General features: G+C 41.6%; 1 protein-coding gene across 9 annotated transcripts in view; it reads left to right on the top strand.

The window, feature by feature from the left end:
* The window catches only part of KIAA1217 (KIAA1217 ortholog), a 534,607-nt gene that overhangs the window by 363,076 nt on the left and 150,192 nt on the right, over positions 1 to 21,339 (top strand). For all 9 annotated transcript variants that reach the window (XM_075827545.1, XM_075827547.1, XM_075827544.1 and 6 more), the window contains one exon: positions 13,269 to 13,464. In XM_075827545.1, the coding sequence (XP_075683660.1) occupies positions 13,269 to 13,464 (196 nt within the window). The remainder of the gene's footprint in view (positions 1 to 13,268; positions 13,465 to 21,339) is intronic.

Below are 21,339 nucleotides of genomic sequence, written 5' to 3'. Positions count from 1 at the left end.
GAGAAATGTAGCATTACAGGGCACACAATCAAATGAATGGGTGACAATGTAATACACGCTCTGTTGCAGTGGCTTTCTACTCTTGCTAACAGAGAGACTTCCACACTATAATGTCATACGCCCAAATATATCACTATGCCCATTGCCCAAAAACTTCTATGGTGGGGGCGGTGGGAATAGCTGCTTCGGCCCACAGCTATACATAATTACATAGTTAGTAAGGTTGAAAAAAGACACATGTACATCAAGTTTAACCAAGGGATGGGAAAAGGTAAGGGAAAATTTTCCACACATTGGAGCTAATATTTTTTCGTTCTAGGAAATGATCTAAGCCTTTTTTTGCAGCCATCTACAGTCCCTGCTGTGACGGCTCCTGCGGTAGATTATTCCATAGATTCACAGTTCTCACAGTAAGGCTATGTTCACACAGAGTATTTTGGGGGAGGAATATCTGCCTCAAAATTCCGTTTGGAACTTTGAGGCAGATATTCCTCTTCCTGCACGCCGATTTTCGCGGCGATTATCGCGCCGTTTTTCGCCCGCGGCCATTGAGCGCCGCGGGCATAAAACAGCGAGAAGTACGCTTTCTCCTGCCTCCCATTGAAGCCAATGGGAGGTCAGAGGCGGAAGCGCCCGAAGATAGGGCATGTCGCTTCTTTTTCCCGCGAGGCAGTTTTACTGCTCGCGGGAAAAAGACGCCGACGCCTCCCATTGAAATCAATGGGAGGCGTTCTCGTGCCGTTTCTGCCGAGTTTTGCGACGCGGTTTCCGCATCAAAAAACTCTGCAAAATACCCCGTGTGAACATAGCCTAAAGAAGGCTTGTCGCCTCTGCAGGTTGAACCTTTTTTTCTCCAGATGGAGGGAGTGCCCCGTTGTTTTTTGAGGGGGTTTTACATGGAACAGGATTTCACCATATTTTTTGTATATGCCATTAATATATTTATATAAATGAATCATGTCCCCCCTTAGTCGTCTTTTTTTCAAGGCTAATTAGGTTTAATTCTTTTAATCTTTCCTCATAACTTAGATTCTCCAGGCCCCTTATTAGCTTTGTTGCTCTTCTTTGTATTTTTTCCAACTCCAGGGCATCCTTTCTATGAACTGGAGCCCAGAACTGAACTGCATATTCTAGATGAGGCCTCACTAATGCTTTGTAAAGTGGTAATTTTATATCCCTGTCCCGCGAGTCCATGCCTCTTTATACACGACAATATCTTGCTGGCTTTTGAAGCAGCTGATTGACATTGCATGCTGTTATTTAGTCAATGATCTACAAGTACACCCAGATCCTTCTCAACAAACTAGGTAGTTTTACTTATAGATTGTGAAACCCTATTAAATAATTCTGGGTAGAATTGTCCTTTTGTATGCATTGAATTTGGAACATAACGAATTGACCTTTGATATTACAAAATATTGCATTGGATATATTATGGACATTATTAAATGGAAACCTTCGGGTTGTATATTGGGCAGATATCTCTGTGTAATACATGAAGCTGCTTTCACTTGTCCCCAGACTTTACATTTGTAATATGCTTCCAGCTCAAATTGATATGCTCCTAATTTCCATTACAAGTTTCACCTTTCCTTTCCCACGGGGTGGGGTGAGAGGCAATGGATCTGTCCACCACTTATCAAGTTCAGTATTGCTCCCTTTGTGTACAGTGCTTAATCAAGGATACTTCCTTCCTCTCCTCCGATCATCTTCCTTCCGTCAACCCCCAAGTCTTTCTCGTATTCCCCTTTGCATGTGTTTTCCTTCCCTGACAAATAGCTGTTTGGTATTTCCCTAGCTTCGTTGGCACTAAACTGTAGGATGTGCTGCGTAAATAGGAATGACCAGCAAGGCTAAGCAGCAGCCTGTACTTGAATGCACAACATATAGTGGTACTCTTATATGTGCAGTCCAGATGCTGTGATACACACAGAAGAGGAGCATCCTTTCAGCCCTATAATCTTAAAGTGAATGTCCGAACACACACACACACACACACACACACACACACATATTATATCTAGATAGGTACAAAATTATTTTTTTCTGATACAGAGCTCCAAATCCCTAGTATAAATATAGCTTAAAACATAACATGCTGGCTACCTGCAGTCACCACTAGAGGGAGCTTAAGAGCTTAGTGCATCTCCCATGCTCCCTCTAGTGGTGACTGCAGGTAGCCAACATGTTATCTTTTAAACCTATGTAGAAGATTTTGAGCTCTAAAATCTGAGCTCCGACCTCTAAAAAGATATATTAAGAAATAAATCAGTGCATCATTTTTAATAGTTTGATTTAAAAAAGAAAAACAATGTTGTTCAGGGTGGACATTCACTTTAAGCTAGTAATTTCAGACAGCTGAAAAGGTTTGTTTAGACCATTTTCTGCCGACAGTGTCTGTGCTTTTTCATGATACGAAAGGGCAAGACGGATACTGAGCAAAGGCAGATGTCTGTGGAAAAGTTGATCTGCTGTATTGGATTTTTAAGGTCGTTCTGGGGTGCAGTGTGATACTCGGAAAGTCATTCATGCGAAAAGAAGGCCAGACCATCGTTTAATGTACCGTCGTGTTGTTCAGAGCGACAACCTTCACAGACCAACCGTGAATGACAAATTATTCAGAAAGTGGCTGTCTGAAAGCTCTGGTGTAGAGCCAGTTAAAGAGAATGAGATTATTTTCTTGCATGGTACTATAAGGGTACCTAAATGGTAGCACCATCAAATGTTAATGGTCCTGTGGACATACAAGAAAATTATTCTCCATGGGTGGTGTAAAACTGAGTAGGACTCTCTGTCTAGACAGGCACAGGAATGTTGGCAAACAGGGCTTGGTCGAACCGGCCCAGGGGTCAATCAAACTTTTTCTCTTACAATAGTTGGGTGGCAGCTTAGCTCAAACAAGCACCGGGTCCTCCTGTCGAAGGATGTGTTGGCACTTACCAGCATCACGGAGTAAAGAAGTTATTATGATTTCTGATATGTGCCCGCTCTGCTTTATTTATTCCATTTATTCCATATTTCCATAACGTTTTGCTGTCTATTAACCGTTAGAGGAATGCCCACTGTATATATACGACGCGGGTTTAAGCTTGCTGCCCAAGCGATTGGGCAGCTGAAAGTCGGGTATTACCGGGGATCCTGGGGAGAAAAGTGAAGCGGTTTTCACTGCTCATGTCTTCTCTGTACTCAGGTACACAACGCTCAATAAGCGCTGTGTATAGAATAGAGACCGCTGCCTCTATTGGTCCTAGTGGTCATGTGAATGGTCAAATGATCGCCGGGATTATCGGTAGAAGGAAGTTGCTACTCGGTCATACTAGACGCAGCACAGCCCTAATCGTGGCAATAGTCAATAAAAACACGGCTGACTTCCCCTGTGCAGCCCCAGGTACAGTGGAAAAGTATAGTGTAAAAAATAAATAATAAAGTCCCCCAAAGGTGTTTTCTGACCTTTGGGGGGCTGGCCATAATAATAATTAAAAAAAAAAAAAGTCAAAAACAAACAGAAATGAATTAAATAAAAAATACACATAAAATACCCCCCAGAAAAAAGCTTTCCACCACCAATCATTGTCGTAATGCTAGCCCTGACTCAATTACCATAAAATAGACATGTAATATCAAAATTTACGATAGACCATGACAATCACAAATAAAAAGTCTATTTTAGGGTAACACTATATTATTACCAGAAAAAAAATGAGCTAAAATTAAAAAAAAACATATTTCTTAACTCCTTTTTTCAAACTATAAGCCCAAAAATGCTAAAAAAGCAAAAAATGATGTGTATAAGAATGATAAGGAAAGAAACAAGAATTGATCATGAAAGAAAACATTGCAAATATCATGTCACTAGCCCAACAACGAAAAACGTTATATCCGTTTAAATAATGCGTGTGAAAAATGGCTAAATGTTGCCTGGTCCTGAACCGGTTACGTTTTATTTACTGGACAGCCCCTTTAAGAAATGATTTAAAGCATGCAGTGTACAAATTCACATTTTCATAAATAATAAATCCTCCCTTGTGTTGAATTTTATGCTATATTAGATGATGAGAGTTGTCTTCCTAGTGACCCATGTGGCATTGCTTCCTTTATAACATTGAGTTTAAGTGGGCCATTGAGCATCACTTATACAGGCGATATGTTGAGTGCCATGCACGCCACTCAACAGCTCCGATAAGTGACATTATCACAATAAGTGGTGCGACCAGTACTCTGGTAAGTGTCTTCTAAACTGAATGTGTTGACTGACACTGTCGTGAAGTGCGATGTGCCACCTGCAGACTGGCGAGTGCCACAAGCAAGCGTCCGGTATTAATTCCCCAGTGCACAGTTGTATCGTGTTACCATGCTAGATAATATTGACCCCCCCCCCCCAACTCAGCTACATCTCACGTTATTTCAGTGTTTGTAATCCTCATTGACTTTTTGCGCAACTTGTCTTTATTTAGTCCTATTGTGAGCAAAGATAATGACAGGGATAAGAAGCCAGGACAAATCTTTTTCTTTTCCTGCTACAAATTGCCTCTTTCTTTTGTCTTCCTTCTCCATCTACAGGCTGTGCAGTGTATGCTGGCCTCACTCCATTCAGAACTTGACATTCAAAGGTACTTGATGAAAATTGAATCCTCTCAGAGAGTTAGTACATTATTCCCTTTTTTTTGTGTTTTATTTTATTCTTTTCTTTTATGGCCTGAGTTTTTTTTTTTACGTCTAACCGTGTGTCGTTTGCAGTGTGAATGCACCTGCTGAAATAGGGGGAGGATTGCATGAATTACACATAACAAAGCATGGTTTGAAGGGCATTCCCCAAAAAAAAAAAAAAAAGACTCCTTGAGTTTTCTTTTATCAGGTGATAAAAAATGATGTCTAGGAAAGCTATATCGGGATGTGAACAAATATCACCACTATTACAGCTACAATGGGATGTCACTTATCCTTCCCAGTATTCAGGGGCCGGCCTTAGGTTGGCTGGTTCCCGATGCAGTGCCTTATTTGGACACCCCCTTTTAGTGCACCTTGTATTGCCCAATTAATACAGTCATATAATGCACAAAAACATGCGGTAAGGTGCCTAAATAACACTCTCCCATCAATAAACTAGAGAATATGGCTGCATCTTGTGCAGATACCTTTTCATAGGTTTGGGCATTAAGTGTGGGATGAAGGGGTGCAAGCTCGGGGGCCAGTGGTGCCCCCTTTATTAGTGCTCTGTGTTCCTCACACCTAAGGCCTGTGACATCCAGGGCTGACTCTTTTTGTATGTGTCCCCTTTGGCAACACGTCAGTGTTGGCCTCCTGCCTACCCCACCCTTTGCTTGATAACCAGAGTATGTTTATCCAGATCATCAGGTGCTCCGAAGCCCAATGGGCCCTGGCGCCTGTTGTCGGGTGCTGATCCCAGGACTGGTGACAACTCTAATGGTACCTGTAATAGTGACCCTTTGGGTTGTCAGTCAGCTTTTCCAGGAACAGATGAAACTGCAAAAACAGCTGAATTTCTTTTTCTTTTAGCAGGAAATTCCTTTACGTTTAACACTGTTGGGTTTGAGTGATGGCATGACCTATTATCATACAAGACATATCTATAACATGTTATGGTGTGAAGTTTGTTCAGATTTGCAGAGACCAATAAGCTTTCATCTGAATGGTGCATATTTCCCTATGTTAGAAATAATCCAACTGGATGTAATGCGTTCCCTTCAGATACCAATTTTGCACTTTGTTGCAATATTATACTATATACAACTATAAATACTGTAATAGTTATACTCCAGGCAATATTTAAGATTGTGCCCAAAAATCGTCTCTGCCTAATTGACATACAGAAATACACTCTTGGACTGTTCCTGAAAAAATGGGTAACTGGACAGATTCAGCAACCCCTTTAAAATGCACTATTAGGGAATTCTGAGGACCAGGTCTCCTACTATCAACCAGAGCACATTACTGCTTTAAAGGGCCGCTCTCACCCTGGAGCACTGAGTATTTCTGTACAGTACACATATGGCCCATTGATTTCAAATTGGACCATTCAATGCTTCATTTAGAGGACTAGCCGTCAGCTTCCCCTGGCAATAACATCTGATCTATTGATGGTCCTGCTACAGATATCCTGCTAGGGTACTTTCCTAAGAACCCAAATCGGACAACTGCTTTAAGATAAAATAGTATACAATGCATTATTATATATGGGATCCTTTTAAAAATCTGTAGATTTAAATATGTTACTGTTATGTGATAGATAGATAGATAGATAGATAGATAGATAGATAGATAGATAGATAGATAGATAGATAGATAGATAGAGAGACAGATCTAGAGTGGCTGCAGATTGATACTAGAGACCCCAGTGGTGGACATAGACAGTAGAGTGCCCAAGCACAAGAACAGTATACGGGCCCCTTACTCTCCAATAGTTCATCAAAGAACACCCGCCCTTATGTCGCTTTAACAATCCACCAATAATTGTGAACCATTGTCATTAGTCCCCTACATACAATCCAATAAACAGTACAAAGCTGCTTTTAAGGTGGCAGTGGGTCCCCCTATCTACTGGGCCCCTGTGCAGCTGCACAGGTTGCACCATTGGTCTGTCCGTCCCCTGAAAGACCTGTAGGCACTCAGAGTGTATTGCTTCCAGGGAAGAATACCTCTATAATATGGCATCTGATGGAACATTTTTCTTCTCACAGATTCGCATGGAATCTGTGCCAAAAAACTTCAGTATGTCTCCGTATAAAATTACAGGTTCAGTAGGTCTAAAGTAGGTCGGAGTCTTCTGTTTTGCATACAATTTTATTTGATTTATTTACAGGTTTGTTCTTTAGAGTACAACCCCTTTAAGAATGCCCAGTTTCTCATGCTGTTGAACTTTTATTATCTCCCACCCCCATGCCACTGGCATTCTTTGCAAAGGAGAAATAAGGAGATAATTCAGTTTCAGCATTTATTTTCTTTCAAGTTGGCATTAAGAGCTGTGTAGTTAAAGGTCACATTGCTCTTCCCAATGAACCTAATGTCTTAGGCTGATTATGTGTGGAAAGAATAAGTGATATGCCGGCCATGTGTAGCACATCAAGAGCAACAGTACAGGAGGGTGTCTTCACAAACAGGAAAGCAAAGCCAATGAAAATTTCCCCGTGTATGTAAATACTGAACTTTGGTCCAGAGCTACAGAAAGGTAAGATGGATTATCACCATCGTACTAGGAGACGGGGTGGAATTGTCTTGATATTTGTCTACCTTAAAGGTTCTATAACTAAGACGCACACAGAGATCAGAGGTAAGTCTTGTGAAATGATGGATTCAGACCGTTTTGGCCAACTATTTGGGTAAAATTTGAACAAAAATTGTATGTAACTTTGGAATTTTTTGTACTTTTCTTGGGGGTTTGGAGGGGATTATGCCAAGTACAGTTCTAAAAATGTACCGTACATGCATATACTTTGTTTGAACTTATCTGCCAATATTCTCCATAAGCACTTGTACAATTATGTAGCAACCAGCCAACTTATGCAGGTTTAAATAGTAGATAACTGGCTGTCCAGGTTGTCATCTGAAGGACCGGCTGTCCATGGGGCAGCTTTACTCTAATGTCTGTGGCAAGAAATTGGTTCCCATAACCTTGCCAAAGTAAATTGACCGGTGAAAGAGTTTGAGCACCAAAATTATATTCAACTTTGAATTGAGATTTTGTCTTTATTTTGCTTGGTCCATGATTTATATTCTTTTCTAAGTCACAAAAATAATGTAGCATTTTGTAGAAAAGGCATGGCTTGAACTGACACTATTAGTAAAGTAATCAGGATGCCGATGTCGACTGTTTTATTAGCAACTTGTTTCGGATTGTAAATCACTATAACAAACTCTGTGCAGGCACTGAACAAGCAATGTGTGCAAGAATTCTTGGCAGAATTATGAATGCAGCTCTGGACTATAATACAGACTGTAACTCAGAATTGGTCCAATATAACTAATGTCATGTATGTACATAACTTTACCAGTAGATTCATTCTAAACGTTAATAGAAAAACGATGGTCGATGGTAGACAAACACTTAAAAGCAGGGACTGCACGCGGCTTGCAATGCTGTCTTTTGCAGTTCCCGACAATCAGGACACACACATGCTCCCTAGCCCTGATCATAGATTTTAGTGCAGGCCTTGAATGGTCCAGGTGAGCGCACTCAATTGGTTGCTGAAATATATCTTCCATATCAGAAAGGAGGAGTGATGTGCAATTGGCACTACTGGGGAGCACTATGTGGCTGGCACTGTTATGGCAGTCAATGTGTAGCTAGCACTGTAATGGGGCACTGTGGGCTGTATGAGCTTTATTTTTAGAAACTTAAAGGGGTTTCCCCATCAGGGATATTTATGACATATCCAATCCACAGGGTATGCCATAAATGTCATATAGATGCAGGTCCCACCTCTGGGACCCACATCTATTTCTTGAACGGGGCCCCCTAAACCCCGTTTTATCTCTCTGTGCTCCGGCTGATGCATGTGATTCCTGAAGCATGAAGAAGAAAACAGCGTAGCTCGCAGGCTACGCTGTTTCCAAAACTGCCATTCACTACTATGGGACTTACGGAAACAGCGTAGCCCAGCGAGTTACGCTGTTTTTTTCTTCATGGTTGGGAATCACACGTGTCAGCCAGAGCACAGAGCAGTAGAACAGGGTTTAGGGGGCCCCGTTCTAGAGATAGGTGCGGGTCCCAGAGGTGGGACCCGCATCTATCTGACATTTATCTTATATCCTGTGGATATGTCAAAAATGTCCCTGATGGGAAAACCCCTTTAAAGGGGCAGAACTGTTGTCTAGCGCAGACTTGAGGGGGCGGTGTATGACTGGTATGCTCTCTTTGGTGCTCTTTGAATCCCTTTGTCATGCACCGCCCCTACATGCTCTGTGCTAGGCATAACACAGTGCATCATTTTAAAGGGATCTCTTAAAGGGTTTTTCCCATTTGAGACATTTATGACATAAGCCCTGTTTCCCTGTGGAGAACCCAGTGAGGATGAGATGAGGCCAACATGCGGCTCTCTTCATTGTAGTTCATGGGAATTGTAAACTCTTGGCTATATCTGTATTTTCCCTATACGTGTGATTCCCAAAACTGGAATCCGCATCTGCCAGACCTATATTATACAGTGATGCATGTTTAAAGTAACTACAGGGATACTTTTTAAAAAAAGTATTAACCCCCTTTAAAAGTTCTGAAATGGAAGACTTTTTTATAATGCAGCATAAAAAAAATGTCACTTTGAATATGAGATATGGTTTTACACATTAGCCTGTGAGATGTCTGATGGAAAATTGTCTCCTTTGATTCTATTTCCAGAACCATGTTAGTAATGCTATTTTGATAGTTAGTCATCATGCACACAGTAGAGCTACTGTATTTGTGCAGAGGGTGTACAGTGGCACAAAGGTCCCTTGGCTCCATACTTCAGAGCAGTGCACTCTATGTACTGACATAGTACCCCCATAATCAGTGGCGTAACTACCGCTGTAGCAGCCATAGCGGCTGCTATGGAGCCCACAGCATAAGCACGGGCCCATGGCCGGAGGCTCCGCTATCGCCCTTTCTGCTTATCGCTGGGGGTCCCAGCGATAACACATGTATGCCCTAACCTGTGGAAAGGGGATACATGTATTTTATGGGACAAACCATAGGCTACAGCCTGTTTTTTTTTAAGGGCGAGGGGGTTGGGGCTGTATGAAGTTATCTACAGGGGTGGGCTGTATGGTGCTATATACAGGAGAGCTGTATGGTGCTATATATAGAGGGGCTGTATGGTGCAATATACAGGGGGCTGTATGGTGCTATATACAGGGGGGCTGTATGGTGCTATATACAGGGAGCTGTATGGTACTATATATAGAGGGGCTGTATGGTGCAATATACAGGGGGCTATATGGTGCTATATACAGGGGGGCTGTATGGTGCTATATACAGGGGGCTGTTTGGCGCTATATACAGGGGGGGCTGTTTGATGCTATCTACAGAGGGGCTGTATGGTGCTATATGCAGGGAGGGGGCTGTATGGCGGTATCTACAGGGGGGCTGTATGGCGCTATATACAGGTAGGGGGCTGTATGGTGCTATCTACAGGGGGCTGTATGATGCTATCTACAGTGGGGCTGTATGGCGCTATATACAGGGAGGGGGCTGTATGGTGCTATCTACAGGGGGCTGTATGACGCTATCCACAGAGGGGACTGTATGGCACTATCTACAGGGGGGCTGTATGGCGCTATCTACAGGGGGGCTGTATGGCACTTTATACAGGGATGGGGCTGTATGGTGCTATCTACAGGGGGGACTGTATGGCGCTATCTACAGGGGGACTGTATGGTGCTTTATTCAGGGAGGGGGCTGTATGGCGCTATCTACAGTCTACAGGGGGGATGTATAGTGCTTTATACAGGGAGGGGACTGTATGGCGCTATCTACAGGGGGGCTGTATGGCGCTATCTACAGGGGGGCTGTATGGCACTTTATTCAGGGAGGGGGCTGTATGGCGCTATGTACAGGGGGCCTGTATGATGCTATCTACAGGCTGGGCTTTATGGCACTTTATAAAGGGAGGGGGCTGTATGATGCTATCTACAGGGGGCTGTATGTCGCTATCTATAGGGGGGCTGTATGGTGCTTTATTTATGGAGGGGGCTGTATGGCGCTATGTACAGGGGGCTGTATGATGCTATCTACAGGGAGGCTGTATGGCGCTATATACAGGGAGGGAGCTGTATGGTGCTATCTACAGGGGGCTTTATGACGCTATCTACAGGGGAGACTGTATGGTGCTATCTATAGGGGGGCTGTATGGTGCTTTATTCAGGGAGGGGGCTGTATGGCGCTATCTACAGGGGGGCTGTATGTTGCTATATAAAGGGGGCTGTGTATTTCGCTATCTACAGGGGGTGCTGTGTTGCAGAATCTACAGGGAGGCACTATCTACAAGTGGGAGTTGTGTGGCACCCAGGGGAGGGGGGCCCAGTTAAGTTTGCTATGGGGCCCAGTCTTTCGTAGTTACGCCCCTGCCCATAATATAACACCAGATGGAGCACCCTATATTTTTTTTTCCTGAAAATTGACTACTTGTACCATTTTTTTGTCGGATTATTTGATTAACCTATATATTAATTCAGCTCATCTCCCAGCATCTCTCTATAAAATCATAATTATCATTTTTTTCTTATACTTGCAGTATTTATAATCTCAAAAACCATGGGCTCTCCTATTTGATGTTGCTATATTCTCAGTGTGCTATTATTTATGCTGATCGGGAATTCTGGACTAACGGTTGCTGGATTAAAAGACATCTACTGCACTTCCATTACAACCAAACATTATAATAGATGTAAAATACAAATTTGTCAAAACTGCTTTAATATATGATTTGTTTCCAATATAGAACATTCTAAATGCGCAACAGCTTAACATGATAGACAAATCGCATCTGGGATATAAAGTAAATGGATAATTTAATTGTCAATCTGATATTCTGGACAAATTAGAGTAAAGTGCTACTTGTGTCACATGGTAATAATTCAATAACATGAGGTTGTCATTAAGAGATCAGTAAAATGCAGTGAATATATCGGTGAAGAGCTGCATACATATAACGAGGTGTTTTTAGTAAACAATTTATATGTAGAATAGAAGGAGAAAGCATATTGCTAGCTAAAAATACTGCAGCCAGCTCCTGCTAATTGCAGAGCAAACGCGTCCAACTGATTTCACAGCGGGGTGCCAGATTATACCTAATATTGTAATAGCAACATGTCACAGACATGACCTCCAGATGGTCTGTTCTCCGTGCTAGTTATTCCTGTCATATAATTACAATTTAATAGCATTGACAGAAGCCGACAATTGTTGGAAGGCGGCATATTCCGCTAATGAAAATGTAACTAATAAAATATAACGTATTCTTACAATCCCGAGCATACAGATCGCGTTAATGACATAATGCATCTGGTTAAACAGTGCGCCAGTAATAACGGATATTGTTAGTCTTTTTCTAGATTGTGTTTGAATTATTCTATCATTATTGCACACTATTATTAGTATATTCATAATAATACAAATTAGTGAAGAATTGTAATAGTGATTGACTTGAAGTTCCCACTTTTTGCCCCTTTTGCCCATGTTATGATCCAGTCGTGTGTATACCTAGCAAAATATCTTGTAACGGTCTGACACTTTTCTAACAGCAGTAGTGGAAAAAATGATTTTAGCAGTTTTCATCCATGCCATTCCATGGCATATATAGAAAACCCTATAGCAATGATAAAAATGAGGCCCCTTTCAGCAGCTGCTTGACACTATCACACTCTTAACCACCTGCAATAGGAGATCCTTGTGCAGCATCTCTAGAGACTACATCCCTGTGTATGTTCTCACCATTTATTTTTAATGGGGATGAGACCAGCCTGAAATTGATACCCACTCCTTGTACACCCTTGCCATTTTTCAACTCCTGCGTTATTAGTCAGATATTTCTAAATATTAGAAAACAAGGAAGGTTGATCCAGCGCTGTAGTTGTGTTTAAAAAGGAATCATGTTCCTATTTTTATTGGGTATGAAAATTAAAATCGCCTTGACTAAGAACACCGCAAGTGTTCGAAACGCGTAGGCTCCAAATACCTACCTGAAACTGCTTTTGTTACCACGTCTGTTTGTCCGTTCGATTTTAATTTTCATACCCAATAAAAATACGAACATGATTCCTTTTTAAACACAACTACAACGCTGGATCAACCTTCCTTGTTTTCTATTGTTACCTACCGTGGACCGTCGCGGAGATCCGAGCAAAGTTGGAGTGTCAGACGTGGGACTGGTGAGCTGGAGGTTTCCTCCCCCTGTTTTTTTTTATTTTTAAATATTAATTTAGGTGGGGGAACCCTTTAACCAGAGGTGTAGCTTGATGCTCCAGGATACCCAGTGTAAAATCCATAACAGGACAACACAATTTATGTTCTGTTATGTGAAAAAAGGGCCACTTGACACCCTCCATAGCTACATCACAGTCTGTAACCTTCTTTAGCTGAGAAAAACCGTGTAATGTAAACTATGTGTGCAGTATAGCATATGTGCTACAAAATAATATAAACTGTCAGTTTTTTTTAGAAATCCATGTGCATATCCATGCTTGGCTGTCATGATTGAAATAGGCAATGTGCACATAAATATAATATGTAACATATATTTTGTGTAATATTATTTTTTCATTTTCTATTTTTATAGACAAAAAGTCCAAAGCTCTCGTCCAGTCCACAGCCAAGCCTGGGAGACCCGGCAGAACTTCTATCGGAGGTGTCTGCTGATTCTGGAGAAGCCATGTTCGAAGGAGAATCTACAGGGCCCTTCATCAGAGGCAGCCGGACGAGAGCCAGCCTGCCTGTTGTCAGATCAACAAACCAGACGAAGGAAAGGTCATTAGGTAATGGATAATTTAAGATTTTTGGATGATTAAAGAAAATGTTGAAAGTGTAATGTCCTCTGTGTACAAGATGCCACAATTCTTATCGTTTTAGTTTCACTAGAAATAGCCTAAATTTGTTAAAGCATGTCAAATATAAGACCCCTACTCCCACTCAACCACTTTGCCTAAGACCTTCGAAAACATGCCATATTGTTGGCAGACAGGACATGGATGGGCAGTTTGAAACTAAATGCCCTAGTGAAGTACTCTGGACCATACCACCTTTCTTGGAGATGGCACACAACCCTTGTGATCTTAAAGGGGTTGTCCGGTTTCAGCAAATTAATATTTTTTTTTGTATAATGAAAAGTTATTACATTTTCCATTATAGTTTCGGTATTAAGTCCTCACAGTTTTCAAGATCTCTGCTTGTTGTTATTCAGTAGGAACATTCATTGTGTGTCCATCACATGACCATGTAAAGATCCCTGCACCTGTTTGTCCATCACATGACCATGTAACCACCCCAGCACCTGTGTGTCCATCACATGACCATGTAACCATCCCAGCACCTGTGTGTCCATCACATGACCATGTAACCATCCCAGCACCTGTGTGTCCATCACATGACCATGTAACCATCCCAGCACCTGTGTGTCCATCACATGACCATGTAATGATCCCAGCACCTGTGTGTCCATCACATGACCATGTAACCATCCCAGCACCTGTGTGTCCATCACATGATCATGTAACCATCCCAGCACCTGTGTGTCCATCACATGATCATGTAACGATCCCAGCACCTGTGTGTCCATCACATGACCATGTAATCATCCCATCACCTGTTTGTCCATCACATAACCATGTAACCATCCGAACACCTGTGTGTCCATCCCATGACCATGGCAATGCAATCACCTGGGTTCACATTTATATACAGGTTACCTGGGACCTCAAAGTATCTCACGGTTGTCATGTGCCTGTTATATGATACTTTAGGTGTGTTCTTACATTGTGTATATTATTGTGTACAGGGACAAAGTACTGTCATTAAAAAATAAAAGTAGAGTGCAGTGAAAAATAATACTACATACTATTTTATTATTGAGTTCACTGTATAAGTGTATGCAGTAAGCTCCTAAGCTACCCCTAGTGGAGGGAAGTTGTCAATTTATTCATTTAAGAGAAATAATAGAGGAACGGCACAAAGTAGAATTCTAACAAATGGTGTTCCAATCTTTTTATCTCATGTTCAGGTACAAGTATTTACTAAAACAGACATGTTACAAAAGCTGACAGGTACCCTTTAAAAAGGACCAGTCACCTCCCATGACATGACTATTTTAGTAAATACTTGTATTCCCCATGAAATAACAATTCTGGAACATTTTTCTTAGAACGCTGCATTGTGCCATTCCTCTATTATTCCTCCTAGAAATGTATTAATTAATTGACAACTGGGTGTTACTATTCCCCTTGTCAAAGGGGCGTGTCCCTACACAGTCTCACTCTGTCAGCACTGATTGGACAGTGTCAGTCTGTGTAGGGACACACCCACAAATGGTAATGCCCACTTGTCAATTTATTTGTAAAATTCAAAGTGGAATAACAGAGGAACGGCACAACGTAGAGTTCTACGAAAAGATGCTCCAGAATGGTTATTTCATGGAGAATACAAATAGATAAGAAACAGAAAACACGGCGCCACATAGTACAGGTTACCCAGATGTGATGTAGTGTAAAATACAGATACTACTCACCTGGGATAGGATGATAACAGGCAATAAGTATTTAAATGCTGCTGCTGCCAGGACTCAAGACCGGTGTTCCGAGGAAAACCGCAGAAAGTGTGCTGGGTATGCAGTAAAAAAGGAGTCTCCAAGGGCGCTGCTGCACTTTAGTTTAACGCATCAATACATGAGTAATGATAAGTCACGTATGAGAGAGAGTAAAATAAAGGTTTATTAAACAATAAGGCTACGCGTTTCAATGCCGCACCGGCATCTTCATCAGGCCATGGAAAAGCATACAAACTACACTGCTTAAATGCAAACGTATCATTAGAAAAACCCGCTAATGTGACCGAGGTCAGAGTGCTCAAATGACGTCATAGGTCAAGGTTTGAACTTAAAATATAAATATAAGCAAAAACAGTAAATAGTTATACATATAAAAGAAAAAACAATAGTACCTTACTATGCTAGAGAAAAGAGCATAGAATATTAGCAAAAAAAGACATATTGATGTAATAGACCTCATTAAAACAATAACGCGGCATACAAAACATCCAAATGAATGCTAGATACTGAAACATCCGTTTGGATGTCAGAATAGCATCCATCTGGATGTTAAAAGACCCAAACATCCATCTGGATGCATGAATTATGTCAGACGTCCATTTGGATGCCGAAGTGACATCCATTTGGATGCTAAAAGTGACAGCATCCATTTGGATGCATAAAGGACATCCATTTGGACACTAAGAGCGAAAGCGTCCATTTAGATGCTAACAAGGCATCCATTTGGATGCTAACCCAGAAGGGGTCAGCTAGGAGTACAGCTGAACGTATTGGTCATGTTTTTGGATTAGCAGAGTGCAATGGGTGATCAAATTGAACGTTTAGATGTTTTTATGTTCATATGTTTTTATACTAACATATATATATATATAACTTTTATAGTTCATATGTTTTTAGTACTCTGCTTTATCATGTTTTGTTGTCCAGCCCGACACGCGCTGACACTGCCCTTTCCAGCTATAATTTATCCGCTGCTGATCTATCTCACTAAACGTTCAATTTGATCACCCATTGCACTCTGCTAATCCAAAAACATGACCAATACGTTCAGCTGTACTCCTAGCTGACCCCTAAACTAAAGTGCAGCAGCGCCCTTGGAGACTCCTTTTTTCCTGCATACCCATCACATGGAGAATACAAGTATTTACTAAAACAGACGTGTCAAAAGAGGTGACGGGTCCTCTTAAAGAAAAAAAGGTAATCAATTTTAAAAGGTTGACCTTCAAATGAAAATGTGCTTTGATTGTTTACGCTTATGTAGGACTTTCCTGTTCTATCAGGGACTTGTGACTATGAGAACCTATTTATACAACATCATATTCAACAGATGACGCATTAGGATGTTGACTGTCAGCAAGCTGCAGAAAATTGCTATATTAATGTCCAAATAAAACATCATTTATAAGGTGAGCTCCGTTCTGATGTGACAGCCTATGATTTCTGGGTTAAGACATTGAATATTATTAGTATTCTTTACATACAGGGGAGAGCAATTGCTAAATTCTAGACAGTTATTAAATCCTGAGCTGCCAGAACCAATTGAATCAAAGTTATTTAAACAAGCAGCCACTTTGCTATAGTTTTAGTCGTTTTCTGTGCTTTTCATACATGCTGACACACTGCGATTGGCAAGGTGTGTGGGCTTTATTTTCAAAGCCGTCATCAGATACTTTCCTGTACAATGCCAGCACAGAATCCATACTACCCTTTGAATCATTATCTCAGGGACAAAATCCACTCTTTTAAATCCCAAATGAGGTTTCTGACTGTTTTATAGCACATCTAAGCCATGTGGAGCAGTATTCCTTAACCTTTTCATTAGCAGACCCCCTACAAAGCAATGCTTAATGCTAATAAAAAACAGTCACATATGACCTAGAAGGCTTTAGTAGTTGAAATGGTCTTAGAGATGTAGCTCCTTCATAGCTTTCCCCTGCAGTGTTCCCATCCACTTTGCTGTATTGCCGTTTCTTGTTCAGCGGCTGGCTGGGAGCGCTGTTCTTCATTCTCTGGATGCCCAGGATCGGACCATCACGGATCACAATGTTATAGAATATCTTAGCGAGGAAAGGAATATCCTTATAAAGGGACACTCCGGGCAAAAACTGGTTTCAGGGGCAGATTTACTAAGTTTTCTAAGATTTATACAGCATAAACTTAGACCTGACGATCCGTAAATGGGCCATATTGATCACAGTGGTGCATTCTGTAGGATAAATTTGGCACATCTTGCTAGACATACTAAACACTCTTCTCTTCCTTATACCAACTCTTGGTTAGATTAGTTTTCATATGGCGCATTTTGGCACATTTACGCCACGTTCCCGTCCCCATTAAGCCTGACCCCCTTTTCTAGACACTTTTAGTCTTGCCACTTTTTGCGCATGACCGTTTTGTCCACAGTGTTCCTTCAGTGGCAATCTGTCGCAGTACAGAGCACTTTTCATTTGAGCATCTGTAAGAATTGCACCCATGCGACAGTCACTTAAATAAAATAAAAAATCCCAGGTTAAAAATTCAGCTTTTGCCCGGAGTTTATCGTCCCGACCCACTCACAAAGTTTCATTGAACTGGTTGTTTCCAATAAGAAGATTCCCCATCGACTTGCACATGCAGAGAGGGGGTATGTTCTGTAGAGAGTACCAGGCGGGTCATAACAACCGTAATCATAATGACTGTATGCTTCCATATTGGCAGTGACCAGGTAAGTGAAACTTTAGAGGTGGGTGTGGGACCTGAATTTAAATTGAGCTTTTTCCTAGAACCCACTTTAAGTGGCAATAGTGTGGGCATAATGTCGGAAACGCCATGCAGACAGCTCTTCCTATCAGTCTTTGCTGCCAGGTTGAAGCCCTGAAGAAGTTCATCTGTTTTTATAACCCTCTTAGGGCTTATTCAGACGAACGTGATATACAGTGAAGGAAATAAGTATTTGATCCCTTGCTGATTTTGTAAGTTTGCTCACTGTAAAGACATGAACAGTCTAGAATTTTTAGGCTAGGTTAATTTTACCAGTGAGAGATAGATTATATAAAAAAAAACAAAAAAAAACAGAAAATCACATAGTCAAAATTATATATATTTATTTGCATTGTGCACAGAGAAATAAGTATTTGATCCCTTTGCCAAACAAGACTTAATACTTGGTGGCAAAACCCTTGTTGGCAAGCACAGCAGTCAGACGTTTTTTGTAGTTGATGATGAGGTTTGCACACATGTTAGATGGAATTTTGGCCCACTCCTCTTTGCAGATCATCTGTAAATCATTAAGATTTCGAGGCTGTCACTTGGCAACTCGGATCTTCAGCTCCCTCCATAAGTTTTCGATGGGATTAAGGTCTGGAGACTGGCTAGGCCACTCCATGACCTTAATGTGCTTCTTTTTGAGCCACTCCTTTGTTGCCTTGGCTGTATTTTTCGGGTCATTGTCGTGCTGGAAGACCCAGCCACGAGCCATTTTTAATGTCCTGGTGGAGGGAAGGAGGTTGTCACTCAGGATTTGACGGTACATGGCTCCATCCATTCTCCCATTGATGCGGTGAAGTAGTCCTGTGCCCTTAGCAGAGAAACACCCCCAAAACATAATGTTTCCACCTCCATGCTTGACAGTGGGGACGGTGTTCTTTGGGTCATAGGCAGCATTTCTCTTCCTCCAAACACGGCGAGTTGAGTTAATGCCAAAGAGCTCAATTTTAGTCTCATCTGACCATAGCACCTTCTCCCAATCACTCTCAGAATCATCCAGATGTTCATTTGCAAACTTCAGATGGGCCTGTACATGTGCCTTCTTGAGCAGGGGGACCTTGCGGGCACTGCAGGATTTTAATCCATTACGGCGTAATGTGTTACCAATGGTTTTCTTGGTGACTGTGGTCCCAGCTGCCTTGAGATCATTAACAAGTTCCCCCCGTGTAGTTTTCGGCTGAGCTCTCACCTTCCTCAGGATCAAGGATACCCCACGAGGTGAGATTTTGCATGGAGCCCCAGATCGATGTCGATTGACAGTCATTTTGTATGTCTTCCATTTTCTTACTATTGCACCAACAGTTGTCTCCTTCTCACCCAGCGTCTTACTTATGGTTTTGTAGCCCATTCCAGCCTTGTGCAGGTCTATGATCTTGTCCCTGACATCCTTAGAAAGCTCTTTGGTCTTGCCCATGTTGTAGAGGTTAGAGTCAGACTGATTAATTGAGTCTGTGGACAGGAGTCTTTTATACAGGTGACCATGTAAGACAGCTGTCTTTAATGCAGGCACCAAGTTGATTTGGAGCGTGTAACTGGTCTGGAGGAGGCTGAACTCTTAATGGTTGGTAGGGGATCAAATACTTATTTCTCTGTGCACAATGCAAATAAATATATATAATTTTGACAATGTGATTTTCAGTTTTTTTTTATATATATAATCTATCTCTCACTGGTAAAATTAACCTAGCCTAAAAATTCTAGACTGCTCATGTCTTTGACAGTGGGCAAACTTACAAAATCAGCAAGGGATCAAATACTTATTTCCTTCACTGTACGTCCGTGCAACGCGCGTGATTTTCACGCGCGTCGCACGGACCTATATTACTCTATGGGGCCGTGCAGACAGTTGCGGGATTTTTCCGCAGCGTGAGTCCGCTGCGAAAAAGTCACGACATGTCCGTTCTTTGGGCGTATTTCGCGCATCACGCACCCATTGAAGTCAATGGGTGCGTGAAAATCACGCGCACCACACGGAAGCACTTCCGTGGGACGAGCGTGATTCGCGCAACAGCTGTGAAAAGGATGAATGAAAACAGAAAAGCACCACGTGCTTTTCTGTTTACAAACATCCAAACGAAGTGTCATAATGATGGCGGCTGCGCGAAAAGCACGCAACCGCGCATCATACGCTGCTGACACACGGAGCTGTTACTTGCCTTTTGCGCACGCAAAACGCAGCGTTTTTTGCGTGTGCAAAACGCACACGCTCGTGTGAATCCGGCCTTAGAAATGCAGAATTTTTTCGCATTTTTTTTTTGTATTCTGTCCTAGTCACAAATTGTTCTGTCGGCCCCCGAAATTTTCTGCTAAGCAATTTAAGACTTGTGTACAGTGTGTTCTATTGAAAGACACATTTAAAGTGGAATTTCAATTCTAACACCTTTAACAGGTAAAATCTGTAATAAAAAGTTGTGTAATTGAAAAAACTTTATTCCGTTACTTTCAGATACACATACATTTCTGCTGGTTGCCCTTATAGAAACAGACAGCGCTTTTTATCTCTACTGCACTGTCAGACATGTGACATAAGCTGACCATACGTTTCCGACGGCCGTTTCCTGAATGACTTCTCGTTCATGATTGGTCTATGATGGTTGTTCTGGATGATATCGCCATAAGTCAAAATGACAAATCACCGATCGATCTCTGCCATGATCTCTGTCTAGTCTGGGCTTCTATTGATCTGATGCAGATCTTTTGTTTGGTGCGAACGACTTTACAAGATTACCCGACTATGACCGAAAAAATACAACACATCTGTACAACTTTACCATAGATACCGGTCTTCGGTTGGGGTCTGTCGCGTTTGTTTGTGTCATAAAACAGTTCAGACAGTTGGCAAAAAGTGGTCCAAAATCTGTAATGTTAGTCCAGCTTGGCCTCTAACTGTTTTACAGTCATCTAAACTCCCATAATACACTTGTTTTTGTCATAAAAAGATTGCAACATTTTATTTTAGTTATAAACTAGCCCAGCAGAGGGCGATCTACCTTGAAGCTATTTTTAATAGATGTGGTTTGCTTTAGTTTTATGAGCAGCAGCACATTTTATTTAAGTAAAAAACAGACCTTCAAAGTAAAATGTAAAACAATAAAGAGACTAAAAGGACATTAACTGCATCAATATCATAAACCTGCCGCCGGAGGACAGAGGCTGTTTACCTGGTACCAGATGCAGACGATATCTCAGACCTAACTAGTTCTAACTGGTATTATATATGTCATATCCTATATAACTAGCTGTGTAGATGGACGAAAACAGGGCAGGATTTACCTATAGACAGCCCTGGGGGAGGGGTGCCTGCTAAAGGGACAATGTACATATAAATACGCTGACCAGTGGGCAT

This window comes from Rhinoderma darwinii, chromosome 5 (assembly GCF_050947455.1).
Source record: "Rhinoderma darwinii isolate aRhiDar2 chromosome 5, aRhiDar2.hap1, whole genome shotgun sequence".
Classification (NCBI taxonomy): domain Eukaryota; kingdom Metazoa; phylum Chordata; class Amphibia; order Anura; family Rhinodermatidae; genus Rhinoderma; species Rhinoderma darwinii.
The sequence above is the reverse complement of the archived record's forward strand: the minus strand, read 5'-3'. Positions and strand labels throughout refer to the sequence as shown.